Source organism: Lontra canadensis, unplaced genomic scaffold, assembly GCF_010015895.1.
Source record: "Lontra canadensis isolate GAN:19392208 unplaced genomic scaffold, GSC_riverotter_1.0 scaffold136, whole genome shotgun sequence".
Lineage (NCBI taxonomy): Eukaryota > Metazoa > Chordata > Mammalia > Carnivora > Mustelidae > Lontra > Lontra canadensis.
The window spans coordinates 129967-153673 of record NW_022631130.1 but is presented as its reverse complement, the minus strand read 5'-3'; the positions used below and the strand labels follow the sequence as shown (position 1 = coordinate 153673).

General features: G+C 44.8%; 1 protein-coding gene across 3 annotated transcripts; it reads left to right on the top strand.

The window, feature by feature from the left end:
- The first annotated feature begins 300 nt into the window (after positions 1-300).
- LOC116858401 (cytochrome P450 27C1) lies at positions 301-22576 on the top strand. 3 transcript variants are annotated; one of them, XM_032843169.1, is made up of 9 exons: positions 301-582; positions 6364-6554; positions 7952-8151; positions 9471-9680; positions 11406-11569; positions 14916-15082; positions 16286-16364; positions 16650-16853; positions 21251-22576. In XM_032843169.1, the coding sequence occupies exons 1-9, from the start codon at positions 301-303 to the stop codon at positions 21365-21367; spliced, it is 1614 nt and encodes a 537-aa protein (XP_032699060.1). In that variant the 3' UTR covers positions 21368-22576. The 3 variants fall into 3 exon arrangements, with proteins under 3 accessions (XP_032699060.1, XP_032699061.1, XP_032699062.1); XM_032843170.1 differs by having other exon boundaries at positions 458-582; positions 6437-6558; XM_032843171.1 differs by having other exon boundaries at positions 495-582; positions 6437-6554.
- The last annotated feature ends 1131 nt before the right edge of the window (positions 22577-23707 follow it).

The following is a 23707-nucleotide window of genomic DNA, read 5'->3' as shown; positions in this document are numbered from 1 at the left end:
TGAATGTAAAATTTTGTGGTTTCGAAGAACGCTTAAGTGGTGAATTAATGTGATGTGAAGGAAAGCTAACCGCCTCATTCTCTTGCAGTCTAATCACAAACCACCCCTTTTTTTTCCAGCCTTAGGGGAGGGAGCCTTCAATAATGGTCTGTGTAAACTGATAGAGTTCGAAGTTCAAAGTATGAGTTCGAAGAAGCGCTGCTCGAACACGTTGAATCGGAGCAAAGAGCAACCCCCAAGGACAACAGCTTTCCAAACAAAAAAATTGCTTCGAACAACCAACCCATCCAAACGGCTGCAATGGCTCCGCTGGCGCGAATCCTGAAAGCCCGTGTGAGCCCGGCGTCCGGGCGGGGCGGGTTCATGGGCGGCGGGACCCCGCGGCCGTCCCGGCCCGAGGGCGCCCGTCTGCTGGCGGGGGCGCGGGCCGAAGACAAACCAGCCAGGCGGCGGGGAGCGCCGCGGGCCGGGGGCCAGGCCGAGGGACCCCGCAGCCTCGCCGCCATGCCGGGGCCTCGCACCCTCGCCAACCTGGTGGAGTTCTTCTGGAAGGACGGCTTCAGCCGCATCCACGAGATCCAGGTAGCGGCGCGCGCGGGGCCGGGAGGGGAGCGGGCCAGGGCACTGTTCCTCTGAGCTCGGAGAGCTCGCGCGCGCCGGAGGGCGTCTGGGAGGGGGCACCTCGGAGGGTGCCCGAAGGGACTCCAGGGAGGGGGCACCGGGCGGGGGACGCGGGGAGGGGTGTGTGCCAGGCCCTGCCGGGAGGGGGACGTCAAGGAGGGTCGTCCGGGAGGGACCCCAAGGAGGAGGCACCAGGCAGCGGATGCTGCGGGGGAGGGGGACGCCGGGTGGGGGTGGGGCAAGAAAAGTGGCTTCAAGGAAGGGCGCCAGGGAGGGGTCTCCAGGCTGGGCGCGCGCGGGAGAGAGCTCTGGGGAGTGAGCGTGAGGAGGGGTGCCGGGGAGCAGTCCCCGGGTAGGAGACCTCGCGCGGGGTTGGGACGTGTGGAGCCCAGCTGAAGGAGTCGCCGTCCCGCCCCGGGATGGCCCCGAGGGGGGCCCAGAAGAGCTCCTTCTCCCGCGGGGGTGTCGGGGCCCAGCCCCGGAGGGCTGCGAGCAGCTCTGAGCTCTCAGAGCACCGCGTCTACGCGGTCGAAGTCATGTTGAGTCCGTTTCTGGTCCCTTTTGCTTGTGTTTTGTAAATGGAAAACAAACACGCTCCCTCTCCCCCAAAGAGCCGAGGTCCGGAGGCCACAGGTCGGTTAGCCTCTAAATGATGAGGTCGGCCACACGAACGTAAATGAACCTTGGCTGCAAGCCAGGACTCAGGCAGGGACCTAGGAAGAACCCAGTCGTTCCAACAACCTGTAGGAGTTTTGGGACGGGCTCAGTCTACAGTTTCTTATCTTGACCCTGAGTTTTGCCTTTCTTCCCTCATGGCACATTGCGCCCTTCATTGCAAGGCGACCCTCCACCTTCCTCTCGTTCGCTCTGGCAGCTGCTTCCTCGCTGGACTTCTTCATTTTCTCAGGGCTCCCACCCCAGCACACACTTATTTCTGGGACCCTTATGACCGGTTCCAAGAACACCCTCCCCCCACCCCCACTCCCACTCCCCACAGCCCGACTTCCTTCTGTCATCCTTCAAACCACTTCTCTGGGAAATCTGTGACCACCCACCTGGCCTGCCGTCCTGGTCATTCATTCGTTCCCTCAACCGAGAAGCATACGTGGTGGTACAGAGGCCTTGATTGGGCTGGAGAAGCAGAAACTTCATTGGGAAGAAACAACAGTAGAACTCAGGAGCAAGTTTAATTTGATTGAAATTCCAGCCCCTCCTCTCCATCCCCCACACCAACCCTACACAGTGTTCTGCCTGACATGCTTCTAGGGGTCAGAAATGATTTTCTCTCTTTTCCGTGTGGAATTTGAACATAAGCTATCAGGATGGTAGTTTTCAAATGGGATAAAACATGTTTTGCTATTGATTGTGGGCAAGTCATTGCAGCTGGGTTTTTTTGTTTCTGTGGTTTTTTTTTTTTTTTTTTTTCCTTTTACCTGCCTCTGGTGCCATCTGGTTTTGTCCTCACAGTATAAGCCCACAGTTGGTTCCTCAGCACAGGTTTCTTCGAGAAGCTGACCATGTTTAAAACCTGCTTCTCTAGCAGGAGCCACCTAGGGAGCCACCTCTCCACAACTACAAAGTGTTCAGAGGGGCGTTTTCTCTGCATCTGGCCTGCTTCCTGCCATCACTCTATAGGCAGCCCTCCTGCCCAAGGCTCAGACCCGTAATCAGTCCTGAGTGGTGGCACCACTTGCCAGAGGACAGTCATGGAACTAACTCATCTGAGCTTTCCTGAAACAGGGTAGACAGGCCCCAACTATTCCCAGCTCTGTTGTCCTTCTGGGCTCCCCTTTTCCTTTATTCTCCAAATAGCACTCATTTTCAAGAGCTGGAATCCTCCTGAAACCCCTCTGAGGACCCCAGGGAGTGCTTGATTTCCTTGGGTTGCCCCACTGCTGGAGTGCTCAGATTGCTCTAGACTGAATAAGGTTTTACCAAGCCCATCTGCCCTGTTCTTCAGCTTGCTCCTGAGGCACTTGTAGGAGGAAGATAGTTACTCTGCTACCATTACCTGCAGTATACTTTATTCCACTTGTGATCACACTTGTGATAACACAGTGTTAGCTCACGAGTCATCTGTATGGTCCAAGTCTTTCCTGCACAGGTGGAAAAGACCCAGGTGTTGGTTGAGTGACTTGCTGGAGGTCACACAGCTTGTTAGTGGCAGAGCAGACATCCCAGCCTGTGTTGCCAAAGACTGGTTTCAGATGTGACGGAGCAGGAGGGCCCTGTGTTCAAATGTTAGCCCTCCACAGGCACCTGTGGAGTCTTGACCAATTATTTATTCTTTCTGGACCTTAGTTTCCTTGTCTGTACAGGAGTCTGACAGTCCTCATCCATCTCACAAGTTATGGTCAGGTCAAATGAGATTAGGACTGTGGAAGGGCTTTGTATGCTATAATCATAACATGTAAATACTAATAATGAACATTTCTAGAACTCTTTTCAAAGTCCTACACATGAGGCAAGTTCTATTATTTGTCCATTTCTCAGGTGAGGAAACTGAAGTACAGTGGGTAAGGTTGCCTAGCTAATGCACATTGAGCTAAGATTCAAACTCCAGTGTCTGTGCTTCTAATATCCAGACAAATTCTAAGTACTGGTACTGACTGTATGGTTCTGTGGTCCGTTAGCAAAAAAGTGCTGTACAGTATCTGGGTCATTCATCTTGTTCTTTCTTGTGCCTGGTCGATTGCTTCCTTGGGCTGAGGGTGCCCATTCAATAGCTGAATTTGTTTGGGGAGTGACCCATTTCCCAGTAGTTTCAATCCCATTTCCCAGTAGTACAGTCATCTCATCCATGGTTCCCATTCAGAGACCCAGCGGAACACCTTTCAACTGAGTCTGAGTTTCTTCATATCTGGGTGGGAGGACTTCACCCAGGTTGATAAGGAAGTGAATATCTTCTATCTGAAGAGTAGAAGAATGGAGAGACAACAGCCCCTCTGGCCTGCTATTTCTGAGGTTAAGAAGGGGGTGATAAGGGGCGCCTGGGTGGCTCAGTGGGTTAAAGCCTCTGCCTTCGGCTCAGGTCATGATCTCAGGGTCCTGGGATCGAGGCCCGCATCGGGCTCTCTGCTCAGCGGGGAGCCTGCTTCCTCCTCTCTCTCTCTATGCCTGCCTCTCTGCCTACTTGTGATCTCTCTCTGTTTCAAATAAATAAATAAAATCTTAAAAAAAAAAAATCATTAAAAAAAAAAAAAAAGAAGGGGGTGATAAGAAATGTTGGCAGATGCGAAAGATAGACTTATTCATTTTCTCCATATGCTCAGCCCTGGCTCTGCCATGCTGACCTAAGAATAGAGGCTCTCTCTCTCTCTCTTTTATTTATTTATTTAAACCATTTACATTTATTGTGATTTCTCTTTGTCTTTTGGTACTAGCGCTATTGAGATATAATTCATATACCACACAACAGTCACCACAGTCAATCTTAGAACATGTTCAAAATCTTTAAAAGAAACCCCATATTGTTTCTTTTAGCTATCACTTCCCAACTCTCTATCCCTCCAGCCATAAGCAACCATTAACTTACTTTCTGTCTTTGTAGACTGGCCTATTCTGGACATTTCATATAACTGGAATCATAACATGTGGTCTTTTGTGTCTGGCTTCTTTCACTTAGCATCACGTTTTCAAGGTTCATCTATGTTGTGGTGTGTACCAGTACATCATTTCTTTTTATGGACAAATAATACTCCAGTGTAGGGGCATACTACATTTTGCTTGTCTATTCATCGGTTGACAGACACGTGGATCATCTCTACCTTTTTGCTAATTGTGAAAAATGCAGCTATGAAAATTCAGTATAAGTTTATTTTTGTATAGATATATGTTTTCATTTCTTTGGATATATATCTAGGAATGGAATTGCAGGGTCAAATAGCAACTCTAGTTGAAACTTTTGAGGAACTGCCAGACTGTTTCTCAAAGTGGCTGCACTATGTACATTCCAACCAGCAAGTGTAAGTGGTTGTGATTTCTCCGTATCCTTGCCAGGGCTTGTTCTTACCTATTCTTTTGATTATAACTACTGTAGTAGGTGTGAAGTGGCATCTCATGGTGATTAGGATTTGCATTTCCCTGATGACTAATGATGTTGAGCTTCTTTTCATCTGCTTATTATCCATTTGTATATCTTCTTTGGAGAAACGTCCATTCAAATAATTGCCCATTCTTTAATTGGTTCATTGTTTTATTGAGTTGTAATAGTTCTTTATATGTTTTACATACAAGTCCCTTATCAGATATGTGCTTTGCAAATATTTTCTCAATTCTGGGGATTATCTTTTACTTTCTTTATAGTGTCCTTTGAAACCCAAAGTTTTAAATCATGATGAAGTCCAATTATCTACTTTTTCTTTTGTTGTTCATGGTTCTGGTTTTATATCTTAAGATGCCATTGCCAAATTCAAGGTCATGAAGATTCACCCCTATCTTTTCCTATAAGAATTTTATGGTTTTGGCTCTTATATTTAGGACTTGAACGCTTTTGAGGAAATTTCTATATCTGGTATGAAAGAAGGGTATATATTCATTCTTTGCCTTAGATATCCACTTGTCCCTGCACCCCCATTTGTTGAAGAGACTATTCTTCCCCAAATTAATTGTCTTGGCACTGGCACCCTTGTGGAAAATCAGTTGGCCAGAGATGTGTGGGTTTATTTCTGAATTCTCAATTCTACTCCAGAGGTTTAGATGTTTATCCTCATGCCAGTACTACGCTGTCTTGATTACTGTTGCTTTTGTAGCAAGTTTTGAAATAGAGAAAAGGGAAGCCTTTAACTTTGCTCTTTTTTTCAGGGTTGTTTTTTATATTGGTCCCTTGCATTTCCGTATGAATTTTAAGCTTGTCAATTTTCTACAAAGAAGTCAAAAGAAATTCTGATAGAGATTGTGTTGAAACTTTGGGTCAAAATGGGGAGTATTCCCGTCTTAATATTAAGTCTTCCAATCCAGGAACATGGGAAAGCTTTCTATTTATTTAAGTCTTCTTTAATTTCTTTCAATGGCTTTCAAAGTATAAGTTTTGTACTTCTTTTGTTGTCTAAGCATTTTATTGTTTTTGATGCTGTTGTAAATGGAATTGTTTTCTTAATTTTCTTTTTGGATTGTTCATTGCAAGTGACTTTTTTTTTTTTTTTTTGCAACTGACTTTTGTATATTGATCTTATATCCTGCAAGCTTGCTGAACTTGTTTATTAGTTCTGATAGCTCTTTAGTGGATTCTTTAGAATTTTTGTATGGGAGATCATGTTATTTGTGATTAAATGTAGCTTTAGTTCTCTCTTTCTAATCTAGATGCCCTTTCTTTCATTTTCTTGATGGGGGCCATTTTTATAGGTTCATTACAGGTTGCCTGCAGAGGGCTCTCTCTCTGCAGAACAGGGTGACAGAGCTGCTGAGGGTCTGGGACAGGCTAGCACAGTCTTTTTGGCTTAGGCCATTGAAGGCTCTGCAGTTCATCTCCATCCATAATGACATTTCTCTCTTGTTGTTCCACATAGCTAAGTATTGTTAAAATCATGCTCTAAAGAATAAGAAAACTTATGTGAATCTGGTTAATGACGTGAAAGTACATTATCTTAGGAATATGTAAATTTACAACTCTGATTCAGCTCTGTATAACGTAGAGCTTCCCTCTGCCCCAATTTTCTACTCCCTTAACACCCAGAAATGTTTATATCAAAGGTATATCATATCTGTGTTTTTTCCTTTTTTGGTTTCTCCATGGTATTACAGCAGAAGCACACACGGGAATATGGAAAAATCTTCAAGTCTCACTTTGGTCCTCAGTTTGTAGTATCTATTGCAGACCGAGACATGGTGGCTCAGGTGCTCCGGGCAGAGGGGGCCGCGCCCCAGAGAGCCAACATGGGGTCCTGGCAGGAGTACCGACACTTGCGAGGGAGATCCACCGGGCTCATCTCGGCGTGAGTATGTGGCCCCGGTGGGCCATGGTTGGGAGGCCCCTGCTTGGATACTTGGCTTTGAAAACCAGTCTTTAATAAATTGCACACCTCCCAGTGGCGTAGTGGCAAAACGGCCTCTTTGCGTGATCTCCTAAATACTGGTGCCAGAGGGCCCGTCCCTTCTCCTCTGGGAAGAGGTTTGATGGCAGGGACAAGGTTGGGTTGCACTAGCCTGGGAGAAGGCAAGAACTGTTTCTCAAGCAGTGCTCCAAGGCTGTCAGTGTCTTCTCTGTGACAACGAAGGGAGGGAGGTTCACAGAGCAGATCTGTGGGCAGAGGGGGAAGGAGCAGCTGCTTTAGGAGACACCGAAGAGGGGTTAAGAGCCTTCCTGTGTGGATCACTATGTGATGCTGTTCCCATCTTGTAACAGGCTATGATTATTGTTTGTAAACAAGGCTTACCAACACCTCTGTGCCCCTAAGAGCTAATCAGCACGATTCCAGGCAGGAAGGAGAACACAGAGCACCTGTGGATCCCCTGGTCCAAATCCCTTTGGTTTAGAACTTCCATTTGTGATTCTTTTTTCATATATATGCCCTATACATGAATTAAAGAGAAGTACAACCATAGGTTTCTCAAATGAGGTAAATAAAAGCTGGGACTGGGTATCGCCAGAGCCCCTCAACTTTGGCTCTGAGGGAAATAATCAAACACCTTCTCCCCACTGGTCAAGCCCCAGAGGGGAGTGGCCAAATGCTGCAAAAGCTCTTGCTCTCTGTGCCACTCCTTGAGGCATCCACTACCCATTGCCACCCAGGAGCTCAGTTCCGGGTTCAGGAGTTCCTACACATAAACCTTTTTCTCTTTTGCTAATCCCAACAGCCTCGTGACTCATTATTATAATATTTCTGCAGGGTTTTTTTCAAAGGAAATCATCTCACTTTCTTTTTTAATTTTTTATTTATTTAACTTTTAGATCTCTCTTTTTTTTTTTAAGATTTTATTTATATATTTGACAGAGATCACAAGTAGGCAGAGAGGCAGGCAGAGAGAGAGAGATGGGGAAGCAGGCTCCCTGCTAAACAAAGAGCCCGATGTAGGGCTCGATCCCAGGACCCTGGGATCATGAGCTGAGGCGAAGGCAGAGGCTTTAACTCACTGAGCCACCCAGGCGCCCCTCATCTCACTTTCATAAAGATGATTCCCAGTGGGATTTTTTCCCCTTCCAAGTTTGCTTCTAGGGAAACAGACTGCAAGGCTGAAGTTCTCCCCTCCTCTTGCGCAGTATCTTAATTCTATTTGGATCGGCAGATCTTGTTGGCATTTTATTGCTGGGGAAACTCTCAGAGGTTCCCTGAGTTCTTTTCCAGGATGTCAATGGAAGTAAGATTAGTTGAAACTCACTTTACTCTTCTAGGGAGGGTGAACAGTGGCTCAAGATGAGACGTGTACTGAGACAAAGAATTCTGAAACCAAGAGATGTGGCCATTTTTTCAAGCGAAATCAACCAAGTTATTGCTGATTTAATTAAAAGAATCTACGTCCTCAAGAGCCAGGCAGAAGATGGAGAAACGGTGACCAATGTCAATGACCTTTTCTTCAAATATTCAATGGAAGGTGAGGCAAAGTCAGAGGGTAGATGGCAGAAATGGTAGTTCTCATCCACTGGGCATGCCCTATTTCCCTGGCAGGCACTGGGCTGAGCCCCGCACATACACACCCATATCCCTCATGGTGCTGACTTAGCCAGGGGTACTGTTACCGCTGGTTTGCAAGTGGGGAAATTGAAAACCCGCCCCCATTTTTAGTGGCAGAAACTTAATTTCGAATCCAGGTCTTTTTAACTCAAGAATCATGCTCCTAATTCCTGCATGTTTTGCTTTAGCACAGTTTGTAGAAAACAGTAGAAGTTTAGAGGGCGTCTACTGCAGTCTTTCTAGCTTTTAAAATTCATGTGGGATGGGTAGGGTATTCCCATCCATGTCCTAAAATCAAAAATCAAACCCCAAATGTAGTCATTGAAAATTCCCCTTCCTCTCTCTCCTGACCTGGGGAGGTCACCAGTTTCTTTAAAGGATACATGTGAATACTCTTTTTTTTTTTTTTTTTTTTTTTTGTCAGAGGGAGAGAGAAAGCCAAGGACGGGGAGGGGAAGGCAGAGGGAGAAGCAGGCTCCCTGCTGAGCAAGGAGCTGGATGCAGGACTCTATTCCAGGACTCTGGAATCATGACCTGAGCTGAAGGCAGATGCTTAACACACTGAATCACCCAGATGTCCCTAATTTTCACTTAAACAAAACAAAACAAAATAAAACAAAAAACATAATAGTAGCGAACCAAACTTCTTGTTTTGTACTTTTGTACTCTTATCAGCATTCTCCTTTTTTAAAAGCGAGTTTACCTTAGTTCAAATTTAATTTTTAAGTTAACTTTTTAAAGTTCTGTTAATGCTCCCTGAACAGAGTAACAAAATCAACAGAGAGTTGTAAACACAGTGGAAAACCTTGCTTTTTCCTGATTCATTGAGACTGTTTCCTCTGCTCCTGTGACTCTCTGGGCCTGCGGCTCCCCCCTTCATGGCCCAGAAGAGCCACCTTTCAATTTCTTCGCGTTGGGCAAGTGGCCAAAAGGTTGGGGCCTTTGCATCCTGGGTCTTGAACAAACCCTCAGGAGGGTCGGGGGAGGGGGCGGTGGGGGCTGCTATACGGCTGAGCCCTGCCAGACAAAAGGAATGACCGGCCAACCTGCTTCCTATCAGCCCTGAATACTCAAGCCATGGAGCTCAGGACCTGCTAGAGAAAACCTCTGGTGACACAGCAGAACCTCGCTGGAGGAAGGCCCCTTGATTGCTTTTGCAACTTTTATGGCTAGATGTTGCCTGTTGATACTGTGCGTAACGAAAAAGGAGAGGGTCTTTCAACTCACTTTCCTGTGCAGGAGTGGCCACCATCCTTTATGAGAGCCGCCTGGGCTGCCTGGAGGACAGCATCCCGCAGGCCACCGTGGACTACATCGAGGCCCTGGGGCTCATGTTCAGCATATTCAAGACCTCCATGTACACGGGCGCCATCCCCAGGTGGCTCCGCCCGTTCATCCCGAAACCCTGGCGGGAGTTCTGCAGGTCCTGGGACAGACTCTTCAGATTCAGTAAGAGAAGAATCGAGGGGCCCCTGTTGTCTTACCGGTTGACCCAAGTGCGCGGCTTTCGGCGTATCTGAGGCTTCTGCCGCTGGAGGGGTGACGCTGTGGAGGGTGGCCTGGCGTGGTTGTGTGCTGTTACTTGGACCTGTTATCTGGCTCGGCTTCTCAGATGACAAGACGCATGTGGGTTGCTACTAACAGCAATGCGACCTATTTCCCATTTTTGAATTCTTTTCATTGTGACAAACCTGCTAGCGGTGATATATGCAAGTAAATGTCGTCTAAGGGAGATGATGTCTTTGGTCCAATGATTCTGTCAGTGCTTGAAGTGCAGACAGCGTTTTAGGCCTGTGCACATTCTTTCTTTCTTTCTTTTTTTAAAAATTATTTTTGCTAACATATAATGTATTATTTGCCCCAGGGGTACAGGTCTGTGAATTATCAGGCTTACACATTTCACAGCACTCACCATAGCCCATACCCTCCCCAATGTCCATAACCCCGCCACCCTATCTCTCTCCATCCATCCCCCAAGAACCCTCAGTTTGTTTCCTGAGATTAAGAGTCTCTTATGGTTTGTCTCCCTCCCAATCCCATCTTGTTTCATTTTTTCTTTCCCTACCCCCCCAAGCCCCCTCACCACCTCTCAAATTCCTCATATCAGGGGGATCATATGATAATTGTCTTTCTCTGATTGACTTACTTAGCTCAGCATAATACCCTCTAGTTCCATCTACATCGTTGCAAATGGCAAGATTTTGTTTTTTTTGATGGCTGCAGAGTATTCCAGTGTATATATATACCACCTCTTCTTTATCCATTCATCTGTTCTTTCCATAGTTTGGCTATTGTGGACATTGCTGCTATAAACATTCGGGTGCGGGCCTGTGCACTTTTACTCGAACATTCTCACTTGCAGCTCTTTGGAAAGAGACAAATTCCTCTGTTTCTTACCTGGTGAAATAAACTAGGAAACTATACTTCGTTCAAACCCAGCAAAGTGAGATTAGTTTTCCTACATAGCTAACCAAGGATTTCCAAAAAGAAAAGATTTGCAAATTGTTTGTTAGAACGATGTTTTTAGAACAACGCTAACGTTGAAAGAAGTGTCCCATAGTGTCTTTTGAAGACAAACATTCATTTGAATATGTAAGTTCTGATGGATTGAATGTGGCACTATCTTTTTCGGGTAACATAGCCTTTACTCTCACTCCATTCTCCCTTCTGGAAACATGGTAGGAAAAAAAAAAAAAACGAAAAAAGAAAGGATCTGTAGTCTTATTACTCCAAAGGTTTCTTGGCTCTTTGATGAGTAAAGCAAACATTTGCAAGTATCTTCTGCATTATTTTCAGAGTGGAAGAGATATTTAGCTTGTCTTTAATTTTTTTTTAAAGGTTTTATTTATTTGAGAGCGAGATAATGAGCATGAGGTGGGGGAGAGGGACAAGCAGACTCCCTGCTGAGCAGGGAGCCTGACTCTGGACCCTATCCCAGGACTCTGGGATCGTGATCCGAGCAGAAGGTAATTGACTGAGCCGTGCAGGCGTCCCCTGTTTTTAACTTTTCATTCATTTATACAAAGAAGCATGTGGATGAGCTTCCCAGGTTGACAGCAAATCGACCTGGGTTTCGTTTAGCTTTGGAATCTGCCACAGATTTAAGTTACTGGGAAGATGAAGAGGTTATTCTCAACAAAACTTCTTTCAAAAGAAATAACTCTCTTCAAACAGGCCAAATCCACATTGACAACAAGCTGAAGGACATACAGTCCCACATGGACAGTGGGGAGACCGTGAGAGGGGGGCTGCTCACATGCCTTTTCCTCAGTCAGGAGCTGACGCTGGAGGAGATCTACGCCAACATGACGGAGATGCTGCTGGCTGGCGTGGACACGGTGAGTGTCTTGGCCTTTGTCTCTTCTCGATAAGCAAAGCACAGCTAAAGCTAGGAGCCTTCCTGAGTAATCTCATATGTGCATAACATGTTGGTGCTAACAACTTCTGCTTCACTGCTGAAAGTTTCCAGGAGAAAACTCTACCTTTTAAATAATATATGTGTATTTTAAAACATAAAACCATAATTCTGCAAAAAATGTAAGTTATCACGCACTCAAAGTGACAATATGTTTTAAAGCTTAAAAATCATTCCCGATTGACAAACCTTGGTTATTGCTTCATAATACAAAAAATGAAGAAGCCACAGACATTAGAAATATTATTATTTATCATTTAAAGTATTACAGGTCACGGAGAACTCCCCAATTCATTTTATAAAGCCACCATCCCTTTTAAACCCAAATGTGCTAAGGAGAGCATAAAGAAAAGTTTAATAAACAGTTTGACTTATGAATATGTGTGTCTATTGGTCTTAAGTAAGATGCTGATGAATAGATGTATTGTGGCAGATGAATAATCTACTATGACCAAGGAAGGGTGACTATCAGAATGAACAAAGCACAGCCAAGAGACTGGGTGGGAATTGCATCCCATGTTGTTAAGTGAGAAATGAAGACGCAGAAAACTGTGTACGTTGTGCTCCTATTGGTAAAACAAACAGTGGCCCGGCCCCTGCTTGTCTTGTGCGTGTCCATATCTGTACACGATTTTAAGAGTGTGGAGGAAGGTATGGAGGGAGCACACTGGGTTTTCAATATGGGTTACCTGCCTGGGGAAATGGGAGCTAAGTTTCCCTCCGAAACATATGTGTAATGGGATACATTTATTCATGTATGAAAAATGATATACATGTGGGTATATATACAGAGAAATTTTAAAATTTGCTAAAAAGAAGTAGTGGAACAGGAAAAAGCAGGGCTAGGTTTTTAGTATTTGGTGGAGGAAAAGTTAGTTGAGTGAAATAATTAAGATTTGCCTGATGCTTCACTATTTCCAAAGCCCTTCAAAACTAAACAACTAAGCTTTTCCTTTACAGGAGTGCTTCTAGAACTTGCATAAGGCACAGACCTCCTGTTTCAAGGGAGAACCGCCCCACCCCAGGGTTGACATTGTTTTTATTATAATGTCACATAAACATGTAAAAGCAAAAAACTTAGTATAAATTCCTTATTTCTATGGATCTTCTACAACAATAAAACAAAGACATGTATAAAACTAACCAATGAAATCAATGTGATCAATGAAGATGCTAATCAGCCACGTGAATGTGATGAGTGGTGTGGGTTTGCTTGAATGGGGAGGGGATGAGCGGAGTGAATGCTTGGCCTTGCCTCGGAGAGGATTCGGGCATGTTGTCCCTCCTGCCCCCTGGTGGTAATTAAGAGCATCACAGGAGGTGGAGCACAGACAGGACCATTCCTACCAGAGGCCCCTGAAAGGAACATCAGCAGACGCGTTCTTACAATTCATATTCATTTTCTAAAATATTACTTAAAAAAACTTTATTGCAGTATAACTTATGCAAAAGAAATGGCACCCTTTTAAACTGTACAATTTATTATAACTTGTTGGCAGATACAAGATAAACACAAATGTGATCATTTATGAAACCACCACCCTAATCAAGATCCTGAATATTTCTACCACCCCTGAAATTTCCTTACTCCCATTTCAGTCCATCTCTCCTGACCCGCCTGCCCAGGTAACCGCTGATTTGCTTTATGATGCTCAACATCAGTTCTTACTTTTCCAGAAATGTTTAGAAATAGAATCATACAGTGTGTATTTTGCATCCAGCTTCATTCAGTCAGCGAATGATTTCAGGATTCACTGATAGTTGCATATGAAAGTAGTTTATTCATCGTTTTATTGCACTTCACAGATAGATTTTTTTTTTTTTGCAAATTAAATGTTTGTGGCCACCCTGCATTGAGCAACAGCATTTTTCCAACAGCATCTGCTCATTTTTTGTCTCCAAGTCATATTTTGTTAATTCTCATGATATTCCATTTTCATTATTATTATATTAATCATAACAATACACAACACAATATTATATACATAATTTGTATTAGATATTGTTATATATAATATAAATATATATTATACATGATAATATATAATAGTAGAATCACTGGTCTGTGCTCAGTGGGTGAGTAGGACTTGCTGAAAGCTCAGGTGATTGTTTGCAGTTTTTACCAATAAAGTATTTTTAAGTTAAGGTGGGTAAGTTGTTGTTTTAGATATAATGCTATTGCATACTTAAGAGATTACAGTAAAGTATAAGCATGGCTTTTATTTGCACTAGGAAAGCAGACAATTCATTTGACTCACTTTATTGTGATACTCATTTTATTGTGGTAGTCTGGAATCCAACCCAGATTATCTCCAGGGTATGCCTGTAGTATTCCATTGTATGCATATACCAAATTTGGTCTTTCCACAGAAATGTGATTGTAATAGAAATTTCTAAATTTTTTCCTTATCATTTATAAGGAAGAACTTGCACATTATATATATTATAGGTGAGCTTGCCCTCTAAAAACATATGATATCTATCACAGGGAAATGATATCAGTATGGCCTACTGACTTCAGATTTTATTTTTTTAGGTAAAAGTAAAGGCATTTATATTGTGGACTTGTTTATGAGAGTGAAATACAGTCATATAGATAATAGGGAAAATGTAGTGAAAGTCTTGGAACCTCGGAGAATAAGACAGAATTATTTTCAATGACCAGAAATGTAATTCTTCAGTCTGAGACATGGTATTTAAAAAAATGCTACTGTTTTGAATAAATGATCTATTAAATCTTTGTAGGTTGCTTTACTTGAGAAGGTCATGGAAACAGTGAACAAATTACCCCCTGCCCCCTATGAGCAAGTCCTGCCCGGTCATTGTGGCCCTGGCATTGCCAGACTGAACAATTCCCAGGCTGACCAGCAGGCTCTGGCCCTTGCTAGCAAAAACCAGATGACATTTGCAAAGAAGGTCACAGAAAGTTCCAGGCACAACTTCCAGGCTTGACCAGCATCCTTAGGTCCTCTCAGATGCCATTGAAGGGGACTGCTCTTATGTGATCCAAAAAAGTTCCAAAATAATGTCTTCTGCAGTCCTTCATTGAAAGAGCATCTGAATCACACAGTTGATGTTACTTTCCAAAAAAATTTTTTTTTTTTTTCCTGGCATGATTTAGGGAAAATCAGCTTTTGCTTTGGTAAGGCCTATGAATGAACACGACTTTGCACATGTGCTTATGCTCACTTGACTTCCTGGCCGATGTTGCCTGTTGCTTAAATCCTTGGTTTTACCCATGTGCCTGTGTCTGCTGGTTTCTTTATTAGACATCCTTCACGTTATCCTGGGCAGTGTATCTCCTGGCGAGGCACCCAGAAGTGCAGCAGGCGGTGTACCAGGAGATCCTTAAGAATTTGGGGGATAGGCATGTCCCAACGGCAGCCGACGTCCCCAAAGTCCCACTGGTCAGAGCTCTGCTGAAGGAAACACTGAGGTAAAAGGCTCACCAAAATTCATGTAAAAAACTGTCTTGTAAGTCTCTGATGCTTTATCATCATGATTTAATTGGGTCCAAAACAAATGCACCAACAACCTGCAGTGGCCGAAGGAGATAGTTTTAACTATCTTTGTTTTCTCTCTGCTCTTGTCAGAATAACAGAAAGACTGCTCTGTTTTATGGTCTGAACTGTTAATTGTTCTTCATAAAGCTCTTTGGAGCCATCACCCCACGACATCGTACCTGCTTTAGTCATTTTCACCAAGTTCCCCAGCGTGCTCCTGGAACAGTACTACGGGGTTCCCGTTCTTCTGAATGTAAAGCAGAGCAAGAGGGATTGATCAGGAAAATATTTTCGGCTGTTTGGCTGATTGCCAAACCTGCTTACTGTTGTTCTAGTGTGGATATGCTAGTCGAACTGGCAACACCGAGTGGACTCACTCACTCCATGACAGGGCTTTACTGACACTCAGAAAAGGCTGGACGTGAGGGACGTGGGTGGCCTTGAGTGGGTTTGGGTGGGAGGTAGGATCAGGCGGCCAATGAAATTTCTTCCTCCTTTGAGGTTCAGAGATTCTGAACCCCGCGTTCCTCTGTGGAGGACCGCCACGCAGAGGAGCTGAGATGGATTCATGGTATGCCCTACAGTAATTCTTTTAAACTTGACTTGATCATGGTGTTTCAAGTTGTACCTCCTCAATCCATAGCATGTTGTTTAAGCTCAGGGGGAAAAAGCTAGCTGTGTGTTTACTGGTATTTGTCAATTGCAATTTTGTTCAGAGTTTTCTCCAGATTGCCTCTCAGAGACAATCCAAACGCTGAAATAGAGCTTTTCTCAACATGTGTTTCCTGGGTCCCTAAGCCCTGTGGCTTGTTCCTTGAGGAAGGGGGTCCCATGTGCATGTAAGTTTCCCAGACTCGGGATTATCCTTCCTGGGAACACAATAGCACGTTCAAAGCTCTGCTTTGTGTTTCATGAACATTTTTGACCAGGGGACCTGCTTTCCCATTCCTCAGGGTACTCGCCGGCCAAAGCTAAGGAACCATGCAGGTCCTCACAAGATTTTTTAGGTGAAACTGGACCTCGTGTTACGTTTCAGGAAAATGAAAATGACAAGATCATTGAAAGTGATTTTTGAAAGTGAAGTAAAATACTTTAAAAGTGACTACCCAATCCTGCTCCTGTTGGTTCTTTTCCAGGCTGTTTCCAGTGTTGCCAGGGAATGGCCGAGTGACCCAGGAAGACCTGGTCATTGGCGGGTACCTGATTCCCAAAGGCGTGAGTATGGTTGCCAGGGTGTGGGGACTTGGGCTCTGCCATGTGGCTGAGGAGGAAGTCTGCTGGTATGTTTAGGAAGTCCTTGCGCCCTAGCAAATATCACTAGGTTCCTTTCCTTCTGCACGTATTTTATGATGAAGATGGGGCTTTGGAAGCAAGGACCCTTATGTGTCTCCTCCTAGCCAGAAGCATCTCGGGAAGGACGGGCAACAGGGTTCTTGCCTCTGCCCTGCTTTTGTGTGATCCTATTCTTCATTCCTTTTCTGTTGCAAATGGTGCCCTCAGACCCAGCTGGCCCTCTGCCACTATGCCACGTCCTATGCGGATGAGAACTTCCCTCGGGCCAAGGAGTTCTGGCCAGAGCGCTGGCTGCGGAAGGGAAGGCTGGACCGAGTTGACAACTTTGGGTCCATCCCCTTTGGGTATGGGGTTCGGAGCTGCATCGGGCAGAGAATCGCAGAGCTGGAGATTCATCTCCTCGTGATCCAGGTAGGCGGGTGGGGGCCAGACATCAGCCTTCTGCCTTGGCCTTGTTTCCTGGGCTCCATCAGACCAAGACTTGAGTAGGAAAGGAGATGCATTTGGAATATTTGGAAAACTCAAAAGTAAGAGCTTCATGTTAAATCCTTTTTACATTTTAAAATGCCACCCCCTTGGGTCCCCTGACCACCCACTGAGCTTCTTTTCTCCTTGGAACCATGGAGCAGCAGTTTGGGCCCTTGGAGGCCTGAAGGACGGGGAAGTGGCCATGCTGTGCTGGGTGTACAGGGGCCCAAGAGCTCAGCTATTCATCACATGAGGAGCTCTCAACAGAAGTGAATGGGAAGGTGACACGCATGTCAAAAGGTTTTGGAGCAGCAAAGGCATTAGGAGGCTCCTTAAAATGCAGGTTCCTGGGCCTCCACAGAGATAGTAATTTGGTGGGTCCGGGGTGGGGCTTCAGTGGGGGGGGTTCTGACGCTGGTGGTCACTGGGCACACTCTGAGAGACGTGTGAACCAGCCACTTACACAGTGCAGTGGTTCTCATACTTGTTTAGGTTGTGAAACAGCAGGAAGGCTTGGATTTTGTTGGAGAATACCTTACATTTAATCTCTTACTGTTAAAATAGATGCTTTTCTGCTTCTACTGTTTTGAGTTTGTGCCATAGCATGAGCTAATTTGTGTTTGAAGGAAATTTTATAAAATGAATGACTTAAAAAAATTTTTTTTAAGGATTTTATTTATTTGAGAGCACAAACAGGGGGAACAGCAGGCAAAAGAAGAAGAGACTTTAGTAGAGAAAATTCTACTTGTTAGGTTTCCCTGCAAATTTAGGAAGACTACTATTAACATGTCTTAGCCATGGAAGACCTTGGCCCAAGGTTTGGGAGCTACTGCCATTGACATTGCATTGGAAGAATGTAGAGATTACCTGGTGACCCAGGCTTCCCATTTTATTGAGGAGGCACTGAGGCTCAGAGAGTTGGAGCCACTTGCCCCAGTCACAGAGTGGCAGGTACATGGCATGATCCAGGTGTCTTGATTCCTTTCTACATTTCCACCATGTCATGGAGGTGCTTTCCTGCAGCCTCACAGAGCTTAGAGCAGAACACTGAGAGGTTAGGACCTTGAAAGAGTCCTTTCATGTCCTTTCATGAGTGGCATGAGTGAGTACAAGGCGCTTTGGAAGCCAGGCCAGCCTGGGAGGGTGGAGAGGGATTCTGGATGGTCAGCACTTGGGGACAGCTCTGAGAGCTGGAGAACTTGAGGGGCTTCTGCTCAGCTGGGGAGTGGGCAGTCGGAGGTGTGGGAGTAGAGCACCTCTCGAGCTGGGCGGCTCAGGTGGAGAAAGCCTGGTGACCGGTGTGTCAAACAGTCATCCCCAACTTGGTCGGGATGCGGTGACTGCTGGCCAGGCTCAGTGGGGTTGTCACCAGTGCAGCCATTCCTGGGGACAGTCGGCCCTGCGGACATTGACCCATCTTGGGGCATCTGGGGTGAGAAGCAGCTCAGTGTGGTGGAGATGGGAGTTCTGGGGCAAGTGGACTCAAATCCCAGCTCTGCTGTTTGCTGGTTCTGACACTCTGGGCGGGTTTCTCAGCCATGAGGAGCCTATTTCCTTATTCATGAAATGGGCCAAATACCTACTTCTTGCGTGTGTGAGGACACAGTCTGTGCTGGAGAAGTGGAAGCTGCTGTTGGCCATGCACCTGCTCTGAGTGTCTGCCCTTGGGTTTTTGGGAATGTCTCACGCGATAAGTGCTGCCATAGATTCTACAGCCACATCCGGGACAGGCAGAGGCTTCCTACTGAGTCGGCCATGGTGCTTTCTAGCCCTGCCTGGCGCTTCCTTGGAAGAGGGTCAGGAACAGGGTGTTTGGTGGCCGCGATGGGGTTTTGTTTCTTGGTGCTATTAACATACAACTGTACCTGCTGGGGTTTTCCTTAGAGTCCTCATTTCTACTTGTGCAAATAGAGAAAGGGAGTGTCATTATCTGTAATTGTCAAGGGGGTAAAAAAAAAAAAAAGTGAGAGAGGAGGCACAAATAAGCCATGCTAGGAATGAGAAAAGAGATATAGCTAAAAATGAAGTTGCTAATTTTTTTAAATCAAGAAAATACCACAAATGACTTTTTTTGCTAATAGATTTGAAGACTTGGATAAAATGTACAACGTACTAGAAAATGTAAGTTGCCCAAATTGACTCGAAAGAGAATAGACCTCAGATACCGAATGCATGGAGTTAGCGGTAAGAAGATTTGCCCCCCTAAATGTTCCAGACCTAGACGGTTTCATTGCAAGTGTTATCAAACCTTCAGTGAATGGGTAATCATCATCTTATACAAACAGAGACTAGGAAAAGGAAGTCTCATTTTTATGAGACTTGCATAGCCCCAATAGTCAAAACCTGGAGAGGGTAATATGAGAAAGGAAAACCACCAGCCAGTTGGATTTATTAACAAAGAGGGAAGATATCCTAAGTGAAAACTTGGCAAATGGAACCCTGCTGTGTAGGCAACAGAGATGCATCCCCAGCACATCAGGTTTATTCAGAAATGCAAGGATGGCCCACCTTAAGGACATCTGTTGATATCACTTGCCACAGTAGCTAATTGAAGGAGAAAAATTAAATGACCCTTCCCCCCAAAAGAATGCTAACGTGCCACACACATTCATGAAGAAAGTCTCTTAACAGTAACAGAAGGGCTTTCCTTAACAAGATAAATGGCGTGTCCCCCAGTAGGACGGGGAACATGCCTGTGGCTTCAGGAAGGGAAAGGACTTTAGTGGTGCACTGTCAAATGGGAGCAAGATCTTTGTATCATTCAGAGAACTTTGAGAAGATACACTTTAGCTCCTTGGGACTTGAGCTGCAAGAGAGGCTTTGTTTTTTGCTTGTACATTTCCTGTGTAGTTTGGATTTTCTTTTAGTGAGCATAGTGTTGCCCACTCAGAAAGGGAAGAAGGCCATGTGGCACGTTAGCCTGAACGTGGAGGAGACCTACACATGAGTTCTTTTGCTATGTGGGATGTGCAAGCAGTTCTGCAAAGTCAGAACCAAAGGTCAGAGGTTAGGTGTTTTGCTGAAGCTATCTCGATGCCATAACATGTTGGAGCTGCCTAAATACGGTCATTCAGCTTGGCTCTTGAAATGTGACAATGGGGGCGCCTGGGTGGCTCAGTGGGTTAAGCCGCTGCCTTCGGCTCAGGTCATGATCTCAGGGTTCTGGGATCGAGTCCCGCATGGGGCTCTCTGCGCAGCAGGGAGCCTGCTTCCCTCTCTCTCTCTCTCTCTCTGCCTGCCTCTGTCTACTGTGATATCTCTCTGTCAAATAAATAAATAAAATCTTTAAAAAAAAAAAAAAAGAAAGAAATGTGACAATGGAGGAGGTCCAACATATGTTCCCAGTCAGCCCTGCCCCTTCCCCCTGCCAGACCTCCCCTGGGGCTCCAGCCCACCTGAGGACCTGTCAAGGGGTCCTGGTTCTTTGCTTGGGAGACGAGGCTGGAGAGGGAGTCAGGGCTGGGTAGGGGTGGGCAGCCTGGATCCCATGTGACATTTTATGTTCTCCCAAACTGACACTTTGTTGGGCTGGACTTTATTCTGGACCTAGTGGGAAGCAGGGTAAGGGGCAGTAGCTAGTGTGCTGGTGAGCACGGCCCTTCCTCCTCTCCAGGAACCCATGTGTGCTCTGACTCAGGCCTTTAGAGCAGGTTGCCTTGAGTTCCCTAAGCCAACATGACCTTGAACATTAGGCCAGGGCCGGTAGATGGAGAATGTTATTGCTTTAAGCTGATGGATACTTTGGTGCTCTCTAAAACTCATTGTTGAGGTACTTTACAGGCTGACCCTGAATGGTAGAGCTGGTTCTCTTTTTGAGCCGCAGAAATGAGAGATGCAATCAAAGGTACAGATTGAGAATATTTAAACTGAAGACATCACTGAAACCTCTTTGGATGATTGACTTGCCAACAGCAGTGCACTCCCCCGGGCCTCTATCACCTTGGGTTCCCAGCCGGTGGGAAACCTGGAACTTTCACCTTGTCCCTCTGTCCTCCTTCCTCCGTTGATTTCTTCTTTACCTTGACCTAAAGAGGAAGCAGAGGAGTTGGAGTTTTGAAATGGCTGAGAAAATGGAAGTCTGCATATCTTTGTCATGTGAGCTTCCCAGTTGCTCAGTGGACAGAGTGGGCTCCCATGTAGGACCTAGTGCTGCTCTCAGACCCGCAGCAGCCCCTGCATCCCCTGACCGGTGATTGGTGTGTCCGCACCATGGCCATGCCCCCTTCCTGGGCTCCTTGCAGCCTGTGGCCCCCGCAGGAAGAGGAGGGGCTCTCATTCAGAGCACTATGAGTCCTCTGCTGACCCCATTTTGAATCCCCCCTCTCTCTTTCTCTTCTTAGTTGCTTCAACATTTTGAGATCAAAACATCCTCTTGGACTAAAGCTGTTCCTGCAAAAACCCATGGGCTGCTGATGCCAGGGGTGCCCATCCATGTGCGTTTTGTTAACAGAAAGTGAGCCTGGATTTTTAAACCCAGCCAGCTGCCCGACACAAACCGGTGTTCCAGTGTCACTGATGACAGCAGTGGAGGGAAACCATCACTTTTACAGGCTGTCTTCGTGATAAATTGCCCCCCTCTCCCCAGGTTCTGGGAGACTTGTACATCTTTATGCAAAGTAATTTGAAAAGATTATTGGACTTTGGCAAACCAGTGTAGCTTTTTCTTTGGAGAAACGACTGTTTAAAAATGAAGGGCACTGAATCCTGGTGTCTCCTCCGTGGTCTTACCCTTGTGCTATACTTGATATTCAATTAATTATAGTCTCCTATGCATTTGTGCAAGGAAGTGTTGGTTTACTTACAAATTCTGTGCTTGAACATATGTCCTGTTATACTGCACCGGGATTCTATGTCAGGAGGCCAATGCAACTAACTGTTTCTAATTTGAAGAGGGAACATGCGAGTGTCTCTGTAATACTGTAAGTATGAGAGGAAAGCACCAGAGTCAACATTTTATCCTGAGTACCAGTTTTAGATCCTGCAGAAGAGCTCAAAATTAATGGGACCATATTCTTATTTTTCTCTCCAAACTGGTGCTTTCTTTTCCAGTAAGAGCTCCTGAAGAAGTTGAAGATTCGCTTTTGTTTGAAAGAAATAATCAATAAAAAATAGAACTCCTGGTGGAATCCAGAATAATTGGGTTTTATGACCAAGTATAAACACTAAAAAGATGTATAAGAAAATCTGACTGTGGAATTTTATTGCCTCAGTTGAGAAAAATGAATTAGATAAGCAGAGTGGAGAACTGTATAACTTTAGAACATTTTTATTTTAAGGAAAAATAAATATATAAGTGGACATGCTATAGATAAAATAATATTTTGATCTTCATGGTGTTGTTTTAAATATCTGAACTGGAAATGTGATCCAGCTGTTAGTGCTTATGTAAGGCTCCAACCGGATGCTTAGGGCCTCAGGATTGTTCGCTCATGCCAAGCTCTGTTGCCTTTCATGCTACTTGCTGATCGTTAATAAGAAAAAGCTCCATTTTGTAACATTCTCTCTGCATAATCATGCTTGAAATGGCTTCTTCTCAATCCCACATATCTTTTCACACATTCCTTCCCCCAAATCACTTTCCTACTAATACATACCACACAGCTCCCCCTGCACTTTAGTTAGTCATGTCGCAAAATAACCTTTAAACAAAATAGAAATAATAGCCATTTCACATCCCGTCTTTGTTAAAGTATGTAACAACGTTAAATCTGTGTGTGAAGACAGCACAATTCTAGTCTGAGCGCTATGGAAACATGTATAGTTAAATATGAAATTATGTCATAATAAGTGACAAGATGTTGGATTACTTTGAGATCTATAAACTTTTATAAGCTCGCTACAATTTTCTTCTGTTTGTAACTGAAATTAAAAAGTACTGAGACGAATGAAGCGACTTGAAGCGACCTCTTGCTCTACAACGCCGCAACCCTCTCGGGCAGCGTGTCCCTGCCTGGTGATGGGTCTGCGGTGAAGACGGTGGTAACACCTGAGCCTGCTGTTCTGTCTCACTGGACAGAGGGACAGACTGACCTTAGGAGCCTCCTGATGTGATGCAACAGGAAGCATGTGGCACCAACTAGGTTGTTCTTACGGAAGAAATAGAAATTGTATCGGATAAGTCTGTAGATCTACTACCGGTTTGTAGGAAACACAGGTGATAGAGGGACTTGTTAAAACTCCAAGACAGATACCATATGATCTCTCTCATAAGTGGAATTTAAAAACAAAAAAACAAATGACTAAACAAAAAGCAGAACCAGAACTATAAATACAGAGAAAAAACTGATGGATGACTAAGGGAAGGGGGGGTTGGGCAAAATGGGTGAAGGGGCATGGGAGGCACAGGCTTCCAGTTCTGGGATGAATAAGTTGTGGGAATGAAAGGCACAGCACAGGGAATACAGTCAGTGGTATTGTAGTGCAAGGCATAGTGAGGGTAGCTACATGTGTGCTGAGTGTAACATAATGTGTCAAGTTGTCCAATCCAAGGTAATATTGTGTCAACTATACTCAAATAAAAAAACATGGTTTTGAAATAAAAAAAAAAATAAAATGGTCTTTAAATGGAAAAATTATTGTTATTATTTTTTTTAAGATTTTTTTTTTTTTTTAATTTGACAGACAGATCACAAGTAGGCAGAGAGGCAGGCAGAGAGAGCAAGGAGGAGGAGGCAGGCTCCCTGCTGAGCAGGGAGGACCCCTGGGATCATGACCTGAGCGGGAGGCAGAGGCTTTAATCACTGAGCCACCCAGGCGCCCCAAAATTATTATTATTTTTATAGATATTATTTATTCAT

Excerpts from the sequence above, each read along its gene's own strand:
- LOC116858401 (XM_032843169.1), top strand. The coding sequence starts at position 301 with ATGGCTCCGCTGGCGCGAATCCTGAAAGCCCGTGTGAGCCCGGCGTCC. Across the intron at positions 583-6,363 it reads GCCGCATCCACGAGATCCAG|CAGAAGCACACACGGGAATA; the intron begins GTAGCGGCGCGC and ends ATGGTATTACAG. Across the intron at positions 16,365-16,649 it reads GGTACCTGATTCCCAAAGGC|ACCCAGCTGGCCCTCTGCCA; the intron begins GTGAGTATGGTT and ends TGGTGCCCTCAG.